Source organism: Limanda limanda, chromosome 12, assembly GCF_963576545.1.
Source record: "Limanda limanda chromosome 12, fLimLim1.1, whole genome shotgun sequence".
Lineage (NCBI taxonomy): Eukaryota > Metazoa > Chordata > Actinopteri > Pleuronectiformes > Pleuronectidae > Limanda > Limanda limanda.
Window position 1 is genome coordinate 19,310,735 of NC_083647.1, and position 24,354 is coordinate 19,335,088.

Genomic DNA, 24,354 nt, shown 5'->3' on the forward strand with positions numbered 1-24,354 from the left:
AAGGCCTTTATGGCCCAGCCCATATCCCCTGGAGGGTTGCGTACATGGCTGTGTGAAAGAACACTCTATGACTGTTTATGTGTGCGTGTAAGTATGTGACTGGAGGCTCCAGAACCACTAAAAACAGTTCCTGGACCTTATCTGCCTTGTAGTGTGTGTGGGGGATGAATGGGCATCGGCTAGGGACGGGAATCGGCAGGGACCTCCCGATACGATACTATCACGATACATATGTGGCGATACGATATGTATTGCGATTCTGTGGGTATTGCGATTCTGTAAGTATTGCGATTCGATATGACGATTTCCTGGGATTTCTTTTGGTTATTTTTTTTTTAAATTCTGGACCATGGAAAAATGTTGAATCATACCTTCAAATACAACACAGTCAAATTCACTCAGAGCTTTACCAGTTTTATTTCTAATATTAACATTAACTTAATGACTGCCGGGCAGCCAATAGAGAAAATAAATAAAAATGTGCCCTATTATTGTATAGCCCCTGTCAACTGCACACAAACTGACAGATTAAGAAATGTATGCCACTTAGGCTACTTTTAAACAATAAATAAAAGGTAATTTAAATAGAATGAATAAAAGTTTAGTTAAAATATAAACTTTGAAATAAACAAAAAGTAGGCTATTGTGGTTTGCATGTAGCCGATGCAAAGCTAGTGCTTGGGTATGTTTAGATTCTTGTGCAAAAACAAGAGCTGGTCAACATGCTCTGGGGTGAAGTTGCTCCCCCCATATACCCCCCCCCCCCCGTATAAACCAATAAATATGTTTAAAAAAAATAAATAATAACAAGAATCACGATTTGTAACTGAATCGATTTTTCCCCCCATCCCTAGTCTCGGCCGTGGCTTCCATCCTCTCCGCACTCCGACAGGACGACAGAACCGTGGTGACAACTCAAGGTATCAGCGGAGCGTCGGGCCTGTGAGTGGCATGTATCTTTAATATTGCTGAGGGCTAATCTAATTGCTTTTCATATCGTATTCATATTTCCAGAAACAGTGAGACAACTATGCACTCGAGAGATACTGACACAGCCTTGAAATGCGTTCAATCTCCTCTTGCTAAAAACAAGCCTGATGCAGAGTGACGCACACAAACAAACACAGTGCACACGCGACACGAGAGCTGCGTGCTCAGCCACACACATACACACACGCACACAACCCCCTTCTTCACCTACACACCCCTCCCCTACAGACACACACCTGCAGATTCATTAGAACATTACATGGGCTGTAATTAGAATGAGAGGCAAGGGTAGGAGCAGTGGAGGGATGCACAAGTCTCCAGTAAATTACCTTGTAGCCATTATCAATTTCCCTGGCTACTGGTCCTTAAGATAACCCCCCCGCCCCTCCTCCTCCCTGTGGTCCCTTCCTGCAATTTTTCTCTGCCTGATAAACATGCTGATTAAAGCGAACAGCGTGTAAACCTTTGATACTTTCCTAAATGAAATCCATGCCCTGCCTGGGGCTCGACGCTGAGCTGCGACGCACTGTGCCGCACGCACACACACAGACACACACACACACACAGCTCCATGTAGGCGTGCCAGCTAATCAGATAAAGGATGGGCTCTGTGTGAGTGCGGCCGCACACGTGTATGTGTGTGTGGTGTTTACGCCGCAGCAAAGGATGTGAGGTATAAAGGCGAAAGCTAAAAGCAAAGAGACAAGTACACAGCTCAAATTTAACTCTTTGACCCTAAAGTTAAATCAGCAAGAGATCTTAAGAAGTGGGATTCTGCGCTCGCGTTTAAATATCTCTCCAATATGTCCGACACTGGAATATACATTATAGTCAATTCCGCCCAGTGACAGTAATTAAGTCAGACTGATAACATTTCAGCCCAGCACAGACCCAAGGGGGCTGCAGGCGGTGTCATGTAATTCTAGGTAAGCCTCAGGGCCAGCACTCTATTCTAATACAATGATAACCTTTTCCCTAAATGCAATTGTCACTTCCTAAAGAGGCAAATTAGGAGGTAAAGAGTGGAATAAGGGGAGACAGAAAGAGGAAAAGAGATAGGAGGGAGAGTGTTGAAGAAGTGCGCTAGATCAACACCAATTTGGTCCCTTGGCTTTAAACCTGACAGGACCGGAGAGAATCAGAGCAACAGCACAATGGAAGACACCCTCCTCTTGTGTGTTAGTCGCTCAGTCTCCGTCTGTCTCCGTCTGTCTCCGTCTGCGTCCGTCCTCTCTGGACTTGCACTCTAGCTGGTGAGGTTCAGTTCAGTATTTACGTGACGTCATGCAGCCTTGTCAGACCCAGGCCTGCTCCCCACACTAATGATAACACAAGACAAATTTCTCACACATTCTCTTGTTTTCAGTGTAGGCTCTTGCCATGAGATGTTTTTGGCAAATAGTTTGGAAATGATTATTTTTGGATGCGGTTATGTTTTTGTCGCCATTATAGCTCTCAGCAGGAGACAGGCAGGAATGAGAGGGCAACTAATGCTGCTGTAGACGGGATTTTATAAATTATATGTATACTTTCTAATACTCTGTGGAATAGGTAGGATAAAATATTGTGAAGCAGAGGTACATAGATATATACATATAAATCTGAATTGACTGATATTATGGGAATTGTTCCATGTGTATTCATGATGCCGTAAAAAAACACAAACTTTGATTTTATGGTGGCTGAAAAATTTATCAAAATGGTTTATAGAAGGAATACTTGACAAAGCGACAAGGTAGCTCATGAAGCTCAGTGTAATAATAAATAATAATAAAATCTTTATGAGCGCTATCTGGCTAAACGATGTTTTGACTACATTAGAGGTGCGATCCGGGTAAGAAGCTAACAGAACCATAAATCAAAGGCAGAGGTCATCAGGACTCCTGTGACCCACAAACCACTTCTCTTTCTTCATGACTCTTGGCACGAGATTCGAAAGACAGAGCTGCCTGGACTCCGTGTCACTTTTTCTTTTTTTTTGCAACATTTAATGACCCTGGTTCATTAAAGGAAGCTTCACCTGATCCAGGACCCCCGTGGCCCTGTGTTAACTCATGCCCGGAGCAGGACTAATTCTGGCACGACGTCGAGCAACAGCGCAACTCCCTCTCAGCCCGATCGGAGGCAGACTAAACAAAGGCCGGGCCTGGCTTCCCCTGTCCTCTCCTCCAGGCAGAAAAGCTATTAATGAGGATCTATGGCCCAGAGCAATGGAAGCCCTCAGTCCCCCCAGCCATGTCCATCAGGGTACTTAGCCCCATGCAGTCATTAACTTCTGTTACTAATTGTCAAATTCATTAAACTAATCCTTCCCCCACATCCGGATGTCTCCCGTGGAAATGGATGGAGAGGGCTGAGTTATTAAGATGTCAGCTGCGGGGAAGATTAAGGCCAGCAGACATGCTCTACAAAGAAACGCTACGGCCATTAAACTCTATATCAAGGTAGTGTATGTGATATACTTTGTAATTATATATACATTCGTCTTCGTAAAGCGAGTGAAAGGAGTGGCTCAAATGTATTCGCAGTCACAGACATGCCCTCGTTCAAGATATGTATCTGCCCCAAAGATACACAGAATACACGACAATCATTAAGCCAAGAGTTTGACTTGAGAACGCAGCTTTCTCTTTCTGTCAGTCTCAGATTGAAAAGGTACTTACGCGATGCCGAACATTCAGTCTGGGTAATATTCAACAGTCAAGGCCATTAACGGCATTCGCGGCAATTAGAAAGCCATAAAATATTAAAAATTCAATATTCATATTCGTATGGAATACATCAGAACCCTCATTAGCTCTCTGTCAATGGCTGTCACAATGAGAGCTTAATTATACACCCTAACAACACAAAGAGCCATTCTGCAGAAAATGGTGGGTTTCCAAAATGCCTGCTCCAGCCTTTCCTGTCAACTGGGAAGCCGGAGCTGGCAGATCTCGACTATTACAGACAAAAGGCCACGTATTCCCGTCAGAAAGTCCTCTATGGATCCGCTCCTACGCTGTTGACGTGTTCTTTCTCCTGTAGCTAGTTCAGGACCTCGTGTTTGATGGCATGGAGGTGGGGAAGAAGACAAGGTGGAGGGAAATTAATTTAAGTGGTTTGAATGACAGTTTGTTCAAGGGCGTCGTGTTGCCGTCGCACTCTCTCTCCATCGCCACATCCGCAGCGTCACTCCGACGCCACCTCTCACCCCCGAGCGTCCCATCCCTTCCTCCTTCTCCTCCTCGTCCTCCGCTCTCTTCCAGGATCCATCAAGTAAGTGACTGAACGCGACATGGTTTTAATGTTCTCTCCATTAGATCAGCCCCGGTCCCCGTTGTAATGTAATGGGATTGTTCTCCCCCCTGTTTCTCTACATGGTGGGAACACGGAAAAGGGGGGGTGTACCTCGTTGTTGCAGCAGCTCGAGTAGATGTGATACAGGGAACAGGGCCAGCTAGGGTCAAGTGATTGTGTTTAATGTAATGCGGACATAGTCCCGGGGCGTGTTGGGCTGTCCCGACAACTCAGACATGCCAAACTGACAGGAAGCTTAGCGTGAGCTTAGCAGGAGGAGACGCTGCTTATTTGTATTAAATCAGCATTCTCATTATCATTCTGTGCAAGACAGTTCCACTCCAAGGTGACTCCCAGAGTTGGTGGAGGAGTGATAGGTTGTGGAAGAGGTGTGCACAAGCTACAGGATGCAGGCCAATTAGAATGTTATAGGTGACGCCCAATGCTTGAAATATATTTTATACTGCTTATATATACAAACTGAGGCAAAGACACAGTGTAAAGCAACAAATGGACACGCAGGCTTAGCGAACGTCTTTGTAAAACAAACATCGGGCAAAACTTTGGTTCCAGAATGCTTTCAGAGACATTCCCCTTTGTAAATCGGTGGGGCCTGTCTGTTTGAAGCAGCTGCTGAAAGACGGGCTCTTCCTTTGTGCTGGTGGATGGGCAGGCGAGGTGACTCACTCACGTGTCAATCTTCGACCGTACAAGAGTGGTGGAATAAGGAAAACACAAAACTACTCACAACGCCAGCTGCTCATACACCTAAAGGCCCCCGACGGCTTCCAGAGATGATGCAGGTCAGAGTTACGACAAGGGGCAGAGAGGAAGCTGAACGGGGGGGGAAGGATTGTCCCTCCACTGAGGCCACCACGCAGATGTGACCAGTCAACAGCGGATGTGACATCGGACATTGTCCCATCAACGCGATGAGAGACTGACGCTCAATCAACCCGCAGAAATGTTGTCGGTTGACAGGCTCACGTGCACAGATTCCAGTCTGGAGAAGAACTAAAAAGGAACTGCGGATTTTATCCATGAAAGGAACTGGTGCAGCTCTTTATGGCTGAGCTTGTATTTGTACAGTTACACACACACATACACACACACAGACACGCACACACACACACACACACGCAAACACAAACACACACTCACAGATATCACTCCCCTAGATATGTCTGTTTATTTCATTAAGTACCATGAACAATTTCCTGGGGAATTGGGGAAAATTAATCCAACCCCTTTGTCCTGATTTGTGCCAACACTGTACGAGTTCTTTCTTGGCTCATGTCCCACCCCTTCACCAAGTTTTGCGGAAATCGGCTCAATAGTTTTAGTGTAAGCTGCTCTTTACAACAACCCCATCATCTGTAGTCCACTGAGTGACTCCTGTGACGCAATCAGGATTTTAAAGGTCCTTCCCAGAGGCTTCATGGTGGTGGGACTGAGGAGAGGGCCAGTGATGCTCTCTCGTTTTACCCTCTCAGGTTTAGTCTGGGGGACCAAACTGGTGACCTACCAGTCACTAGACACCATTGCTAACTTATTGAATAGTGACATTTCTGAATAAGTCTGGAGAAGAATGAAAAAGAAGCTGCGGATTTTGTCCATGAAAGGAACTGGTGCAGCTCTTTATGGCTGAGCTTGTATTTGTACAGTTACACACACACACACACACACACGCACACACACACACACACACACACACACACACACACACACGCACACACACACACACTTTAGTCTTGGATAGTGATTCATTTACAATGACAGAGCTGTTTTCAGCGATAGAGCCTGAGCATAAATATGCCATGCCGCACAGCTGGAAAATGTAGAAATTCATCAGGGTTAAAAAGTAGAGAGATTAACGTTTCACGAGTTTCCTCTCAGATATATATGGTTACGTAAACACAGACCCAGCCAGTCGACAGGCTGGGAGGGAGCGGGCCTTGGCCAAAGCAAGCACAAAGCCCTAGTTTCAGCCGTCCAAGGACAAGGAGGCTTTCCATATCAGCACGGAATGGAAAACTAAATGTTGGGAAGCAGCAGGGAGACATAAGGTCATTTATCGATGGACTGTATGTCCATGAATACCTGCGATTCAAGCTCAAGTGTAGTTATGACTGGCTCTTTGATACATTAATGGTTGTTTCTGGATTGTAAATTGTCAGTCTGCGCCTCCACTTAACTGTTCTGGGATTTGTTTTCTTTGTGGATGACAGGAAAGTCATGTAACTTCCTGCAAACGTTAAGGGCCTCACCTCTCACCATTAAAAAGGATAAGGTGTTCCAATAAACAGTTCTCTGTGGGGCATGAAACAAAAGTCCTAATCCCAGCTGTGTCCCGGCAACAACCCCACTCGGCTGAGGTAAGAGCGTTTGAGCGTCTCAGACAGGAAGCTGCCTCCAAAGAAAGTGAAAAAGGACAGAATCAAAGGAGGAGTCTCCAGCCACAGAGAGGTAAACCATGTCAGTTGCTTTTCATGGTCCATAACAACCACCTATTCCACAGGGTGAATGCGCAGACATGCACTAATGTCCATGTATACACACACAGCCGGTGACTTACAAACACGCACACACACACACACACAGTACAAAATGTAAATGTTTTTCTGGTGAGGTCAGGTTCCAGGCTCTTGGCTCTGCTGTCCTCTATCCTCCATATAGCTCCTGCAGACATCACAGACCCCCCCCCCCCAACAACTCCTCCCCCACTTTTCCCTCCTTCGAGACAGACTCAGAGAAAATATAGCAGCGATGCTGGTTTAACCCACTCTCCAGACTCCAGACTGTGTTTTTTCTACGGCTGGTTATGACTTTAGCTGCGGGAGGCGATGGGGCCTGCCCCCAGAAAACTGTATTTCTTGTGAGGACTGGTTAAAAAAACACAAAACACAACATAAAACCCCCTCTTAATTTTGGAGGAGATGAATGGCAGGGAGTTGAAAGACTTGGCACTTATTCCTCAGCTGTCTGTTTGTGACGCAGACGGGGTCGGGTCTGACTAAGCTGTTGATACTGGTGAAATACTAAAAGGTTTTTATTTCAGGTCGACTCTCCTTGTTGACTTCTTACGTCACTGGATCATCCTTTTACATGCACGCCGTACAGCTAATAAATGAGACTTCGTATTTTCAGATGAACTTGAATTGTGATTTCTTTTTTTTTTTAAGACAGATGGAAGGAGACTGAAAAATATATTTCACACAGAGTGATTTAAAAATGTATCTCTGATGATCTAAAATACCCGCAGTTTAGAAACAGAAACCCAAAATGATAAAAATTAGTGAATTTGATGAGCCGGTACTAAAGGATGATCACAAATTTCCCTCAATTTTTAACATGAAAAAGCACAAATAAAAGGAAGAAATGACAACGATACAATTCCCCTGTTAGTTTATTTACATCATCAAGCCATAAAAAAACATATTAACCAATAGATCAAATGCAAATAACCTCTAGATACACCCTCAGTCCACCCGGCATCCAAAATAAAAATCAGAAAAAAACAACCATAAACACATAAACGTTCTTCACTGGAACAATGTTCAACCAAGCAGTGGCAGTGGCTCATGCCCTTGGCAAGGCGAGATAAGGCTATCAGCTTCCATCATCGCTAAACAAGATTGAGCAAAGTACATTAAGCAGAAAAATACAAACAAATTACAAAGGCTTGAGGCTAGGCTCTTTATCTAATGTTTGCCGGGGACCGTTAGAGTCAGTTGGAGGGAAATGGGCCTGCGTCTAATAGATCCTGTCCCACCACTTCCACACGGCCGGCGAACAATACACAGCGCCATTATCTCAGCGCTAATGCTATCCTTCCTCATGTGCAAAACAAGCCTGCAATCTCAGCCCCACTGCCGCTGTGTCGACCGGCACAAACACAAGCCGTCTCGGACCAAAGGGGGAAATATAACAATGGCGGTCGCATGTAGAGGCGACTCGGAGCAAAGTCAGCTGCTCCGAGGAATCTCTACTGCAGCTCGGGGCTGAAATACTTATTTATTTAAATACGGCCCCTGAACTTGAGTGGAAAAACGCAATAAAACAAACTTTTCTACAAAGTGATTATCCACGGATCTTAGGCTGCTTGTAAGCTACTTCCAATAACAACATTTAGAGGTCTCTCCGCACCACAAAGCAGCTGCAACACGCTGGCATTAGCTTGGTTATTGATCCCGGCTCCTAAACCCTCGCTGTGACCCCAGAGGTCATGATTTATGTATTAAGCAGGTTTTTAAAGAAATCCATTTTCCTGTTGAGCCCCCCCGATGTAAGCCTAATGCAGCTCCATGCCGGTAATCAGAGAAGGGTCTGTGTGTTTGATTTTGTAACACCCCCCCCCCCCCCCACCCTCCCTTTTATAGTTCAGACCCCTCCTCAACGACGTGTCTCACAACACCTCAGCTCCCTAATCGATACCGCAGAGCTCCTTGTTCAACTGGAGATTCCTCTGCCTACCAGCCGTCCTCCTCCTCCTCTTCTCCTTTCTTTCTCCTCTCTCTCTTCTCCCTCCCTTCCTCGCAGCGGGACGCCCCTCCATCAGGGCGCTCTCGCAACAACGGCGTGCCAGGCTTCTGAAGGGTCCGGATGAAAGTGCGACGACAACACAATGGAGACAAAGATGCCAGCAGACGAAAGATAGAAGGAGCGAGGGAGATGGAAAGAATGAAAAGAGGAATGTTTGGACTTGTGGACAGGCTGCCTCTGCGATCTCACAGGGCACCGCTCTTGTCTGCTGATGTCGATAATGGAGTGGCTGAGGATGTGTGTGTGTGTGTGTGTGTGTGTGTGTGTGTGTGTGTGTGTGTTTATCAGGAGAAACAGGGAAAGCGTGTGTGTGTTCAAGGAGCGTAATCTCACTTTAAACGTGGTGTTTTAAAGACACAGCAACAGAAGGGAATGTTTCATCTACAAAGGCCAGAGGTCTCGGTGCACTTTCTCCAAAGAGTTTTCCCATACAGCTACTGGAGAAAAAACGGGCTTGATTAAACAGGAAGGGATAGAATTTGGGTGTTAACCGATCCACAGTATCAGCTCCCATGAAAAAAAAAAAAAAAAAACTCTGTCTACAAAGTCGAATGTATTACAGAATAGGAAATTTGATTTGAAAGTAACATTTCCATCGCTCTCAAAGCCGGGTCTGAGTACGACAGAGATGTCACGGCGCTGCTAATTAGAGCCGGCAGGAAGGAACGCGTGCACGGAAATCGTCTATTGTTCCTCATCACTCTAATGAGCTTAAATGTCTTTTGTCTTTATTCATCAGATCAAAGGTTGCAGAGTTGCCGCGATAGAGTCACTATCTTTTTAAAATAGTATCTATCACTTCATCGAGGGATTGAAGCTGCGGTTGCATCTCAAGCAGACTCACTAGCATTCAAGCCGTGTGGGGCGTGCTGCTTTCAAGGTGCGACGCCTTTGTGTTTTGTAAAACGTTCGACCCGTCTTGAATGTAGCGGCGTACACTGGGTTCCTCAGACGGGGAGAAGAAGAGGACGGGAGCTGCAGAGTGCTGAAAGGAGGCAAACCGGGGGCGAGGCGAGGAGGCAGAGGTGTGTGAGGAGAGCAGAGATAAAAACCCTGTTATCCTGTAACAGAGGCCCCGGTTTGACCTGACCTTGAAAAAAACGCAGGCGTGCGCTCGCCCGCACACACACGAGCAGGGTCACGGGGCATAAAGAGCCACTGTGTCAGGTCACAGAGCACGGAGACGGGGATAAAGGACTTGAGGGATGTGATATGACTAATATGAGGAGTTTTGCGGGCCTTCGGGGGGACTGGCGTTACAGCCGGCGGTGACTGACACTGCTGATCTGTATCACACATCACAGCAGATCACAGCGGAGGGGAGCGGACCAGCCACACACATGAAGTGCAGACACAGAACCTCCAGTGTGTGTGTTTGTGTGGAACAGGAAGGAAAACGTATTTATCTCAGCGACGCACTAAACACAAATTCTATAAACTCGCAGACTTTAAAATGTCTGATAGGACACAAGGACATCGTCATTTCAATGAAAATATTCTCTTAGATGTCCGAAAAAATGGAAAGATTCCCACTGCCGCCGACTAAACAGTTATTTCTCCTCCTCAAAGAGCGGGTTCAGAGATCAGCGCCGTGCAGGATGGGACGCCGCGGCTCGCATGTCTCTCAGGTTACACACTTCAAAAGACACGGCCAGCGATGAGAGCAAAGGGGCCGAGGATAGGGCCACATTGTCATTCTGCCATTATCACCACTAACCAGGGGATGGACGGCTCACCCCCCCCCCCACCCCACCTATTATAATTGAGGTTTTTTTTTTCCTCCTCTATCAACAATGGTTCTGAAGAATATGATCTCTTCCTTTGAATCTTCTGAGAGGCTCCAAACATTCTGCGAGAGGCCAAAAGTGTGGAGTGGCCTCGGTCCGTCAGCTCTGGGAACGGTCTGTAGATGGCACTGTTGGCTCAGGCTACGGGTCTGCTGCTTGCATTTCGAAGGAGGAGTAGGAGGAAAAGTAGGAGGAGGAGGAGGAGGAGGAGGAGGAGGAGGAAGAAGGGGAAGAATATCCACTTAAAACTCATCAACTCCGGATCTGAGGAGGGGGGAAAAAATTCTTTCATCTATGCTCAAGTGTCATTTGCCAAATATAATCTTGTAACTTCTAATTAATTCAAACTGCGAGAAAAGAATCTTTCAAAATATCACACTTTCCAAACAGAACACATACTTTCCTGCTAAAGCTGCTCTTTTTCAGTGGGGCAGATTTAACAGCTCACTATCAAAAGAAGTGCCTTTTTTTCCTCTTCTTCCCCCCCCCCCCTTTATTATTCCCTTCACAAATCAACAATACCAAAAACTTTTATGGTGAGAAGAAAAACATTATTCCGTATGAATATGAAACAGTAAACCGAGACTACCTGACGAAGAGAAACTTGACGGTAATCCGTGACTTTTTAAGAGCAGATTTAAGACGCTGTGACAGAATTGTGTAAGTTTTCTAAATACTGGGAATTCATTGATCTCCCAGAGTTTCTCATCCCTCACAACGCAGAGCAAGCGGTACAAGTTTGCAAAGCTAACCAGCGAGTCAGAATTGTAGCGGTAACCTGAAATTTGAGATAAGAGAGTTTGCATTCTTATGGTTGACATCACTCAGCGAGCGAGAGAGGAAGCCTGTTGTTTACGGTGCAGGTCTGTTGATGACGGCGGGAGGGGGGGGGGTAAACGGAGAGATGACTGGAGGTCTGCCAGCCCACGAGAACCCCCCCCCCATGGGAGTCCAAGTGCCGTGATCTATGGCCCGGCTGACTGGTGAGGTCAGACCAGAGAAGCCCTGGAAATGGGAAATTAGCAGCCTTTTGCAATTAGAGCCCTGACCACAGGCAGAAATGGCATATTGCATCACGCACCGGAGACACGTCGGCTATTTGACTGTGAATACTTATGAGACGCCCCCCGATACCATTAAATCTGACCGTGTGAACGTTGAAACTAACAAGAAAAAACAAACAAGCGAGATTTGCCTCACGGAGCCGCACGTGTAAAACTGGGCGATTTATTTATATAGAAGACAACAAAGATCGGCAGGCAGAGGTCGGGAAGTGCCCCCGAGGCGGCTGACTGGCCCTGGCCACAGAAGCCTGGTGCGGACACGCAGGGACCCTGGAGCAGCCCTCGGCTCCGGAGGAACACGTATTCACACGGAACCTACAGGAAGAACCCGCGCACCCCCCACACACCTCGCTCATTTACACCACGTCAAGTAGGGATGGGGGGAAAAATCGATTCAGTTACAAATCGCGATTCTTGTGAATGACGATTTTAAATCTTTTTTTAAACATATTTATTGGTTTATATGGCGGGGGGGTATATGGGGGGGAGCAACATCACCCCAGAGCATGTTGACCAGCTCTTGTTTTTGCACAAGAATCTAAACATACCCAAGCACTAGCTTTGTATCACCTATTTGCAAACAACAATAGCCTACTTTTTGTTTCTTTTTTGTTTATTTCATTATATTTAATTTACCTTTTATTTATTGTTTAAAAGCAGCCTAGGTGGATTACATTTCTTAATCTGTCAGTTTGTGTGCAGTTGACAGGGGCTATACAATAATAGGGAACATTTTTATTTATTTTCTCTATTGGCTGCCCGGCAGTCATTAAGTGAATGTTATCATTTGAAATAAAACTTGTAAAGCGTTAAGTGAATTTGACTGTGTTGTATTTGAAGGTATGATTCAACATTTTTCCATGGTCCAGTATTTAAAAAAAAAAGTCCCAGGAAATCGTAATATCGAATCGCAATACTTACAGAATCGCAATACATATCGTATCGCCACCTAAGTATCGTGATAGTATCGTATCGGGAGGTCCCTGCCGATTCCCGTCCCTAACGTGAAGCCAACTCCCGTCTCAACAACAAACTCCATCCCATAGACGCTCCGAGCTATAACGTGTGTGTGGGGGGGGAAAGAAGTGTTACACCCGGTTTGTGCTGACAGCAGGGAGAGCTGCTGCTGCTGCTGCTGCTGCTGAGGTGTGTGTCCAGGTGGCTGCAGGCAGTCAGGTGGGCAGGCGGTGCCAGCGGTGTGTTAAACACACATGCAGTTGTCTGCGACCTGTCAGTCCCCCCCCCCCCCCCCCGGCGCCACACACCGGACCACCGAGGTCTCATCCATAATTTGGCTTCAAATAGATATTTTTTTCAGTGTCCTGGCAAAAAGTGGTATTTGATGAATTATTAACCCGGTGATTATTTTTTGCATCTGATCTTCTGTCAAGTGAGATAAAAACAGAATGGAGTTTTCCTGTGAAGCCGGTTGTTGAAGGGCAACTCGTTCCAACTCCACACATCAAACTTTCATAAACCCGATACAACTGGCACACGCCATTTTCCCGGAGTAACATAAAAAGAAAAAACTTACTCCACTTTGAGAGTGGAATCAGGACGTACTTAAGTAAGACAGACTAAAAGCACCAACATGGCTTTTTAATCTCCGGAGCAGCTTTACGCCGGTGCTAAGGACTGTTAGTGTACAGCCGGCCAGATGAAGCCCGACAAGCAGAGGCTCTTCCAGACGCTGCTGATGGGCTACTAAGTGACTCTGAATCCACAGAGAGTGACTTGTAAAACATCTCAACAGTGTGACATATGTCATGAACCTTAGCCAAGATGGGACGTTTAGTGGCGCTCGGAGAGCTCGTTCGCTGAAAACAGCAGTGGAGCGAATGTCAGCGGTGGCCAATCAAACGACTCGCGTGTATATTAAACAAAGCATCGCGATAGTGAGTTCACATAATCACATGGTGGGAAACACTATTCCAAATAAAAATCACAGCAGATTAAAAGCCTTGTATATCATCACATACATACGTTTTCTGCTTTTACTGATTAATGTCATTTGTTCAATTTGCTTTGTTTCCCTTTGCAGTTTTATTTTATGTCAAATTTATGTATATCTGTACATGTGTAGGTTTAGTTATAGAAGAATTAATGTCTGTGTGAATATTAATAGAATATATTTTAAATTGCAGTATTTCCCAGATTTATGTATATCTGTACATATGTAGGTTTAGTTATAGAAGAATTAATGTCTGTGTGAATATTAATAGAATATATTTTAAATTGCAGTATTTCCCATATGCACACTCACAAAAGTACATATTTGTGGAAAAAATAGGTATAAACATTTTAGAGGCGTATAAAAATGCCATCTGTTATGATGTTATATATGAAGTATTGTGCTGCTCTAAGGAGTAAAGATGCCAGAAAAATATTAGTAAAAACATTTAATTCAAATTACAGAAGCAGTCTAAGAGACTAAGATGTTCTTACAAATTATCCAAATGGCACCTTGAAGAGCGTATTAGGTTTTTACTTTTGTTGTGATACATAATTAAAAGATGCATCATTGAACTTGGCGATCCCGACCCGTCTCTTTACTAACGCTAAAGAACCAGGTAAAATGATAAATGATATGGTCAATGATAAATTACATCCTTAGAGATAAACTTTAAAAAGCCTATTTTTTACACAGATCTAATATATGGACAGAGAGAGATTTGGATAATTTACGAAAAAGGCAAAGAAGTGAACCAAGGCCAATGATCCTGAGCTTCAACTGAACAGGTGGCAGCGATGGAGAAACCAGTGGGACACATGCTGCTTTGTTGCTTCTGTGTGTAACATACAAATAATTAAATGAGTAGCGTTGTGAACATCCCATCCCTGTATCTCTGTACCTTGACGAGGCGCAGCAGCTCATACAGGTCCTCCACCTCGTCCCCCTCCGTCTCCCGGTAGTCTCTGCTGATGTCCAGGCTGGAGCCCTGGATGGTGCGTCTGTATAGAGGCAGATCCATGGCTTCAGCATACAGGTCTATGGCCTCGTGTCCCACGGTCTGGTACATGTAACTGTCCAACTCATCTGCAGCAGAGACGAAAAGAGGTTTGAGTGTCTGATGACAAGCCATTCATCACATGAGTTTAATAAAGTCCAAAGGATGTGAGAAAGCTGAGGGTGAATACAAATCCAGGTTAACTCTTAGATTAATCTGAGGATTATTTTCTCATTAAATTGAGAAGTTGTTCTGTCTAAAGATGCCAAACAATGATTCTTTGAGCTGAGGGCGACATTGTGTCTTGTTTTCATTTGATCAACAGTCAAAAACCCAAACATACTGTATTTATTAAATATATAAGAACTGAAGAAGAAGATTTAAAAGGAACTGTGTTTCAAAGCTACTGAATAGGTTGTGTAAAGATCCATATGGGAACAAATTAAATACAGTATATACTTTTGAAATCAAAATACATATCAACTCCAAAGTATCTCTGTCATTCTGAAAATGTCAGTGATCAAACACTCAAATTAATTTTAATTGGAAAGTTACATGATATTTTAGCAAAGAGTCTAGTGACTCTGAGGTCATCAGTTTGGTGAGACTAAACCTGAGAGGGTAAAATGAGTCCGCATCACTGGCCCCTTCCTTATTCCCACCACCATGAAGCCTTTGAGCAGGACCTTTAAAATCGTGATTGCTTCAGAGGAGTCACTGAGACTCCTACAGATGATGGTGGTGTTGTAAAGAGCAGCTTACGCTAAAACTACTGAGCAGATTTCCACAAAACTTGGTGAAGGAGTGGGACATGAGCCAAGAAAGAACTCGTACAGTGTTGGCACAAATCAGGACAAAGGGGTTGAATTCATTTTCCCTTGGAAATTGTTCATGGGTCTTAATGAAATAAACAGACATATCTAGGGGAGTGATATCTGTGAGTGGGTGTGTTTTGGTGCAGCCTGAGTGAATTGAAGGGGACTGTTGCACCTTGATGGAGTTATGCACCCAATCTAGTTTTGCATACACATCTACATACATAAATCTAGTACATAACTTTGTGCAGTACTTTAAGTCTGCACAGCTCTAAGTTTCCTGGAGTGCAGACTTGCAGCTGGCTGGCCCACATTGAACCCCCCCCCAGCAGCTCTTCCTCCTCCTCCTCCTCTTCCTCCTCACCTGTGTGGGCAGGACGCAGGTTGGCCAGAGCTGCGATACGGTGGCCGGCAGCGACACACTGCATCATGTTGTAGCAGCTGTCTTTGCCCCCACTGGAACACAGGATGAGAAATAGCCTCAGACACAGGGTAAGGCTTTGAATCATTAGCATGCAGACCTGTAAGTTATCAGCGGGACAGTTTGTATGAAGCAGCAGCATTAATATGCAAAGATAAAGATAAAGATGCTCTACTGTAAACCAGGAACAAGAATATCCATAACTAAGATTGAATCACTGCTATGCTAACAAAACTAAAATCACTCCCAAATCTCTGAGACAGTTAGAGCAAATACTGAGGGGCTACCTTATCAACGCGACCACTTTCATCTTCCTACGTTTCCCTTAAGAGTCGAGTGACAGTTTAATGGAGACAGAGCTCAGCAGCAGGGAGAAGGAGGCAGAAAACACCACAACAACATGTGAGGCATGGGAGAGCAACGCTTCCGGGTTGCTGAAGGACCCCTGCTCTCCACAGAGACGTCCTCTAAGATGCCTGAGAGAAAAATCAAACCCTGAGTTTCTCTTTCTATCAAACTTAATATCAGGTTTTGATTATAATCAAAAGCAAAACCAGATTAGATATTGACGAAGCATGTTGTGAAAAGTTAAAATGTAATGAAAATATGTAATGAAAACATCCATACAAAAAAAATATCAAAAGTATCCAATACAAAGTGGTCAAAACAAATCCTTGAAATACTTGAGTTAAATAAATAAAAAAATCCAAATAATTATGAATAATCGCAAGAAAAATTAGGGGAAATGAAAGCAGAAAAAAAATGAAAAATGAAAATAAAAAAATTATATTTCAACAACACATGAAAACAACTTTGCAGGCCCAGAGGTCATTTGTGTATTTTATTTTTTATTTTTTAAATTTAACACATGATATGAAACACTTTTGCATGCTCATTACATGTGGTGATTATTTTGTGTTGATTAAATTATCTATAAAGTCTTGCAGGTGAAAGTCACAATTTCATATTTAATAACATTTTACACATGATAAATTTAAAGAGTTTCATATAAAATGTATTATTTCACATTTGAAAGCAAGATTTACACATGTTTTACAACTGTCATAATGGCACAAGGCACAAATTTAGAAAAAATGACTTTCACAGTTCTGTTTACTATAATGAAACGTAGTCAAAGTGGCTCTGCCCAGTGATTGTAATGCTGACACTGACATGCATCCTTCCCATCTCGTGTCTCGGGAGAGAGGACCAGAAGTCCACGCTCTGGTATTCACACACACACAGGTTGCACTTTTCCTCTGAGGGAGCCCTATTTCGCTCAGAGGAAAAGCCTTTGATGCTCTTTTTGCTCTCTGTTGTTGTGCCAGAGCAGAATAATTGCACTGCTTTCGTGTGCTTCCCTCACCTTCTACCCCTAAGCAGGCCAAAGGCAACTGATTTTGTTTGAGTGTACAAAATTGAGAGAGACGTCTCTTCATCCCCTGGCTTTCAATGGGTTGCCTTTTTTGTTTTTGTTTTATTCTCCCTGAACGTGTGACAAAATCTAAAGATGCAGATGAGCATCACTTATTGTACAGGCACTACAGACTGAGGTTACTTTTCTAAAGAGTGATTATGATGTCTGAAGAAGAAATAAAAAATGTCATGTGTTCAATTTTCTTTCCTTGTTCTGTTGTTTGATCAACTCCACCTTTCTTCTTTTAATATATTGATTTATTCTATTTTATTTAACTTGGATATGTATCATATTATCATCATCATCAATGTGGCTACAATAAAAATCCCAATTTAATGACTACACTAAATGTATTATAGTGATATTAATAATATACACCCTCAGTCACTGGGCAGGCAAACCCTAAATACAATAAATAAACAAATTAATTTGTACGATAAATATCTCAGAACATGTTGGAAATTTCATTCGACAGGACAAGTGATTTTTCAAACTGTTTCTCAGCCATGTTGGTTTGAGAAATGTCCTTGTGCTGCTGCGTTGGCGAGAGCAGGACACGTCCCCCTGGGTCTGGTTGTCCTTCAGTCTTGTAAACTCATTAATATATCACCTATGTTTTCCAATTTTGCGGGTTATACTTTATGAAACAGCTTCACCGCCCCTGGTAATTTCCATTAAAAACCCCAGCCCATAGGACATGACTAATGCCAATTTTAGTCACTTATCAGTTTTAATTCATGTCGTTTATTTCCCTGACAAATAAAGAGGTGCTGTTGTTCCGTTTTTATTTGTGGCAGCGTTTTTGCTGACGTAAAAGAGCGTTTTATGTCCATATTGTTGGTGCGACGGGAATAAAAAGTGTTGATGGATAACCCAACCGAGACACAGCCAATGGACGTGAATATGAGACGCATAAATATGAAAGCGAGGTAGCAGGAATCAAATGACACCCTTGGCCTTTTCTTAAAGGAGCATGTGCATATGACAGGTGATTTACACAGACACACAAACTAATTTTTGCCGCACAAGGACACAAAAAGTTTGGGGCGTAATGAGAAACTAAGGCCTCAAATCACAGTACGATAAATTGAGTGTCAGAACAGGCCAGCCAAGGTTGCACGCTGAGTGGCCAGAATAAACTACAAACACACACACACACACACACACACAACAAACGCACACACATAAACTCCTGTTCCTTTCAACAACATGACAAAGCAAATACGTTTGCTGCACAGCACAGTGCATCGTGTACACATCTTTCTGAACAGATTGGGGCTATTTGCAAAACATTTGTCAGCAATGTGTCCAGAATAAAACCCAATAAAACAATAAAATCTCTAATTCGTTTTATTGGTCCCACATGCAACAGTAAGCAGGCTCAGTTTAAAGCATGCATTGCTATGATTGAATGTACGATGGTATGTATGATGAAGAATTTCACCAGGATGATCAGATGAAATCAAATTTGTCAACAGGATTTTTAATTCTCAGTTTGATAATTCTGTGTTTTAAGTCAATACTCATCTGTATTTTATGTTATTCAAGTGCACTCTGTTGTTTTTTACTCGAAAAACCTTTATTTTATTCACAAGGAATTTACTTAGGTATAGTACTCCCACCACTTTATAATAATTGACACAAACTTACTCAAACTACAACAGTTTTGTTTGAATATACTCTGGAATGATTCTCAATAAAGAGATGCTAAATATTTATGCATAAATGTGCAGCTGAGCTTCAAATATTAATACGTAAGACTTCATTCTGTGAGAGACCTTTAATGACGTGAAAATCAGAAGAACGATGGCAGCGAACTTCACAGCAGTAACCTCGAATTCCTCTCATTTAACTTAACATTCATAACTACTGTCAAGGATAACTTTTTGAGACAGCTCAGGCCAACTTAAATTATTTTTCCGACTCCACAAATCGAAATTGAATATAACTATAATTTGGATTTAGGTCAGAACGAAGCCACAAACATGGAGCAGAGGACACAGAGGACGCGGAGCCAAATTAAGCTCTTTGCCTCCGACATCCCGTCGTCCTCTTTCCATGCATCGTTTCCCCCTCTGGACTCTACAGTCAGAGTCAGAGTCAATTCAAATCTTTGAGGTTTTCTGTAAAAGAAACATTCTTCACTGTGGCGCAGTGAGCAAAAAACAGAAAACTCTAATTCCAGATGAAGTGTAATGAGGGCAGATGACAGCCAAATGTTATCTTAAGATAGTGATAAATTTGCACTCAAGTGAGCAATGGTTTCAAGCGGCCCTGCGTATTCTTAACTTTCCTCCTCTGGTGTTGCCTCCATCAGGGGCTCATTTTCCAAAGAACTATCAACGTAATGATGCCTCTTTAGGGCCTAACCACATCCAAATCAGTTAGTAAACAACCCAAACGGGGATCTGTACACATTTTTACAGACAATTAACTGTTATCACGAGGGGCCCAAATGGATTAGTAGGCTCATTAATGTCTGAGGCTAATCGGTCCTTGATTGGAAATGTGAGAGAATGTGAAATAAAGTCGTGGTTTGATCCAAATTGTGTTTGATCATGGCACCGTCCGTAACAACAGTCCCAGTCTGCAAACAGTAATTTAGGTTTTTTTTCTCCAAATCCCCCCCCCATGAAAATTTGGCTGTCTCCCTCTCCGGGTCCCTTTGGGCTACGAGACTGCATAAAGCATTGAAATAGATCGTGCCTCATGGGCTGCTGCTCTTTTGTGAAAGCTCTGAGATCATTTAGCTGATACCTTTTATTAAATGATACATATGTCTCCTCAGAATTCATTTCAAAGTGCTGATGATGATTCAGAGCTACTTGTATTTATTACCTCTACCAAAGAGGTTTTGTTTCCAAGCTGTCCATTATTATTGTTTGTTTATAACAAAGATTCATCCAAAACTATAACTAATGTAACGAGTAACTCAATTTCCCCTTGACTCAGTCGTCACAGGTTACATCAATTATATTTTGCATTCTGATCTTTTTTGCATCTGAAGAGTCTGCATTCCTTTAATTTTAGTACATTGGACATAAACCAAATTATTGGACAAATTAGCTTTTTGCCCCATGGTGGTGCTAGATGGAAAAGTCAGAGGAATCACCAACGTTCCAGTAATTCATCCTGAGAGGCGATGTTTCCAATAGATGCCACCACACTTCACTAAAAGCCCCAAATTCCGTCCTACTGGTGGCTCCAGAGGAAAAATATTGGGTTTGCCAATTTCAATAGGATTCATTCCCTGGAGGCTGTGCATGTCTGCAGTAAATTTCATGGCCTCCAGCCGTTGTTGGAATATTTTAGTCTGGACCAAAGTGGTACATCAACCCACCGACCAACAAACAGTAAGCTGTCATAAAGTCATGCTGCTAGATTGACTAAAATTTGAAAACATAGCTTTTGGCTCATGAGTGATAAAGTGTGTGTGTGTATATTATCATGAATCCTTTACGGTATGTATGTACTTAACTATGAGCTGATTGAAAAAGCTCCACATTTCAGGATTTCAGAAGAAAATTTTTATAAAAAAACTCTCCGACCTTTCCAGCGCTACAGGAAAACCAACTTTCCAATGTACAAACCAACTTATCATCCCCAAGTATAAATGTCATTTCCTGAATATTTCTCCTTGATTTGAAATTGTTGAATCGAATTATGGCTTCGGTGGTCGAGTCTTGTGAAGCCCAGGCCAAGAGGATGTGGTCCATTACAGTACGCCACCGTTCCACTAATTATGAAGCAGCCAAAGCAAACTTGCACGCACTGCTATCACCTGACCCAGCCGCCAAACTCTCCTCCCCATCCAAGATCTTTAGGCTAATGGTTTTCAGAGACACGATGATCCTGGTAAAGCCAAACCACTGGACATTTGGCCCGAGCTGCTAAGAAACACAAATCCACTGATGAAAACTATGAACAGAGGAAAAGTACCCATAGTATTTTTTATGGTCAAACCCACATTACAAAAGCATTTGCTCTCATATAGATCAAATTTAATTCATCAATATTTCAAGTATAATATTTTGGGGTTTGCAGCTTATTGTACTGGTAAATAAGTATAGTAAGTGAGTATCACAACAGCCAGTGTGTGTAATCTGTTAATTGTCCGATGGGATGCTGGAAGTTGCTCATCTGCTCTCTGATATACAATCCTCGGACAGTTTCCCTCTCATCTGACAAACACGATCCTAATCCAGGAAATAGCCTGCAATCAGAATATTGGACCTGACATCAGAGGTAGCCACAGAGGCGATTCCCACACACCCCTCCCACAGCTTCAAAGGTCTTCCTGGGCCTGTTATGGGTTTCCCCCGTGATGAAGTGTGACACTCCGCAAACACAAAAGCCCCAGCTCTCTCGTGGGTCTCCTTTGCTTTTCTTGGATCGCTCCGGTCCGGGCCGATGCCAAGTCGACTTGGCGGTTGTCAAAACGGGCCCCATATCTCTCCCGAAGAGTGCGTGTGGGGTACGTGTGTGTGCCGTCTGGGCGGGTGTGCATGCGTGGGGTTATGTGCAGTTTGTGTGTTTGTGTGTGTGTGTGTGTTTGTTTCCACCTTGAAAGTAATGTAACGCCCATTCATAATCAAAGCCACCACCTGCAGGAGTTACTGGTTTTTCACATGAAGTCTCCGGAGACAAATGATTTTCTTTTCCTTACACCGGAAAATTAAATATAATCATTTCCATTTTTTTTTCTTTCACCCATGTGAAAATGCCATTCTCAAACATATCCTGCTTCTGGTCTTTGACTGCGGTTCGTGCTTCCTTCATTTTCAACATTAATCACACGTCTTTCTTCTTTCCTCGAGTTTTCGATCCATCTTCCCCTCCTTTCTCTGCCCCCACATTCTTCTTTCATGCGTCCACTTACCCTCCTTAGTGGTCACTTGTTCTCTCCCCCCCCCCCCCCCTTTGCAGTAAGACGTCACCTGTGCTGGGCTGAATAGCCGGCCGCAGCTTTCAAGCCAGACCAGCCAGCTCGGTGCCAGAACACAGCAAAACTCAGGTCTGCCATTTGTCTTGTGGTTTTTGAGTTGGGGATATTTGTCTAACGTGCTGTCCAATGTCAACACCGGCTCTAAATACCCTTGCTGCTGCACGAAGTGGGTTTCCTCTGGGAGGATGGGGATTGATTCAGGGGCTGCAGATGAAATGCAGGGAGAGGAGGAGAAGGAGGACGGCGGAGGGATGAGCACTGAGGAGAGAGGATATCGATCAAGGCGGATATTGCGTATATGTAGACGACAAAAGGAGAAAATCATTAAAAGACCGAATCAATCTGTACATTAAAAATCGTTCTCAAAATAAATCCTGCCTCTGCCCACATTACCAGCCTGTGGGTTTCTCCCCAGCCACGGCGTGTACACAGGGGGTTAACCATTTTAAAGCGCTGACAGGCCCGGGGTGAAAGATGGCCTCCGATCATTCAGAACCATTTCTAAACCTGTGACTAACCATAAATAACAAACAAAATCCAAGGCCTCCCACCAGCATTAACACCGGCTTCGCCAGATGAGAAACTGTCGGCGAGATAGGAGATGACCTCAGGTTTACGGCCTAAAACCTGTTGATCCTGAGCGATTGATTGTCACCCTAAGAGAGAGCGCCCGCCTCTATCAATCCCTCCCCCCCCCTCCCACTCCACACCCCCACCACCCCCACCACCACCACCACCGTCTCAGCAAGAACGAGATGAATTCTGGCAGCGATTCCGCCATGAGAAGCACATCAGTGGCCTCTGCCTTGTCTTTTATGAGGAGAAGTCCACACACTGGGCCCAATATTCCTGGTTACTGGAGTCGGGTGATTAAAGTGTATAAAAAAGGGGGCAGCACCACTAAAAGGCAGTGATTTAGTGAGCTGTCGCCCCAGTTCAGGCGGGGCGACAAGTTCAAGTCCCGGCAGGAGGGCCGTAATGAAAATGAAACGAGGAGCGAGACGGCGTTAGGCTGGAGGGTTGAAGGGTCGCCGGGGGGTCGGAGATGTCGGTGGGACAGGGTCACCTGGGGGGTGATGAGGATGATGATGATGCATGGATTCAGATTTTTTTGTTTGTGTACGCAGGTTACCTTCAAAAAACTTTAGGTCCGCTAACTTATTTTGGGACCACGCATGTTTTAACGCATTCCTGCGGTGATGCATTGAGCTCCAATTTCCCTGTGGTTAGAAAATCAACAATCTCAGTCAACATATCATCATTAAATGCAACTGTGAGACTGTACTGAAGACTTTCCCAGATGGTGTGTTAAAAGCTGCAGCATTTACCCTCAGCTGCCAAAAAGGAAATTTTCAACCATAACTACATGTTCCTTTTCACAACTTCCGTATTTGTTTATGTGATTTGTCTGTTAGATGTGACTTTCTCATGATAAAGCTCATGAAAACAGGGCTTTTTGGCAGTTCCAGGCTTGTATCAGCCTTCCTAAAGCTCATAAACTAAGATGCTACATCTTGTTTGTTTAATCTGTACAAAGGCAGGGGGATTTTTTTAAACTTTGGCCCATAGACTGTATGTAAAGAAACCCCCTCCCCATATTCAGAATTGAAGCCAAAATATTCTGGATATCAATGCATTCATCTTGCACATTTCGAGCCAGAGTTGCGCAGTAGCACTCAGGGGATGTGAGGGGATGGTGTGGCTATTTCCCACCAATACAAACGCTCGACCAATCACGAGTCAGTCTCAGCTGTCAATCATGACGTTTGGCCCTATTTTTATAGCATCAAATAATTGATTAAAACCAACTTACCAAGATCTACGTTGATCTTTTTGATTTGAGAAAAATGAATTTGAGGTTCACTTTGAGATTTTAGCTTGGTCCATGTCCCATCCCCAAACATGGAGTAGATGGGAATTATGACCTATACTGCAGCCAGCCACTAGGTGGCCATCGAGGTGTTTTGGCTTCACTTTTGGGGAGCAGTCATGTTGTCCATGTTTTTACACGGTCGAGGATTTGGATAGAGCCTAGGTGAGGTGTTACTGTTTCCAGACTGTATGATAAGTAAAGCTAATCTAATCCAAGCTAACCGGCATCTGGTTGTGTCTTTCTTTGAACTCAGGTAATAAAGTAAAAATGTCT

At 43.8% G+C, this 24,354-nt stretch overlaps 1 protein-coding gene across 1 annotated transcript in view; it reads right to left on the bottom strand.

Moving 5' to 3' along the window:
- dph6 (diphthamine biosynthesis 6) overlaps positions 1 to 16,227 on the bottom strand; it is a 64,412-nt gene extending 48,185 nt beyond the window's left edge. The window contains exons 1-3 of the mRNA XM_061082759.1: positions 16,134 to 16,227; positions 15,790 to 15,881; positions 14,515 to 14,699 (exon numbers count right to left, since the gene is read on the bottom strand). Coding sequence (XP_060938742.1) covers positions 14,515 to 14,699; positions 15,790 to 15,881; positions 16,134 to 16,156 — 300 coding nt within the window. The 5' untranslated portion in view covers positions 16,157 to 16,227. The remainder of the gene's footprint in view (positions 1 to 14,514; positions 14,700 to 15,789; positions 15,882 to 16,133) is intronic.
- Positions 16,228 to 24,354: the final 8,127 nt, after the last annotated feature.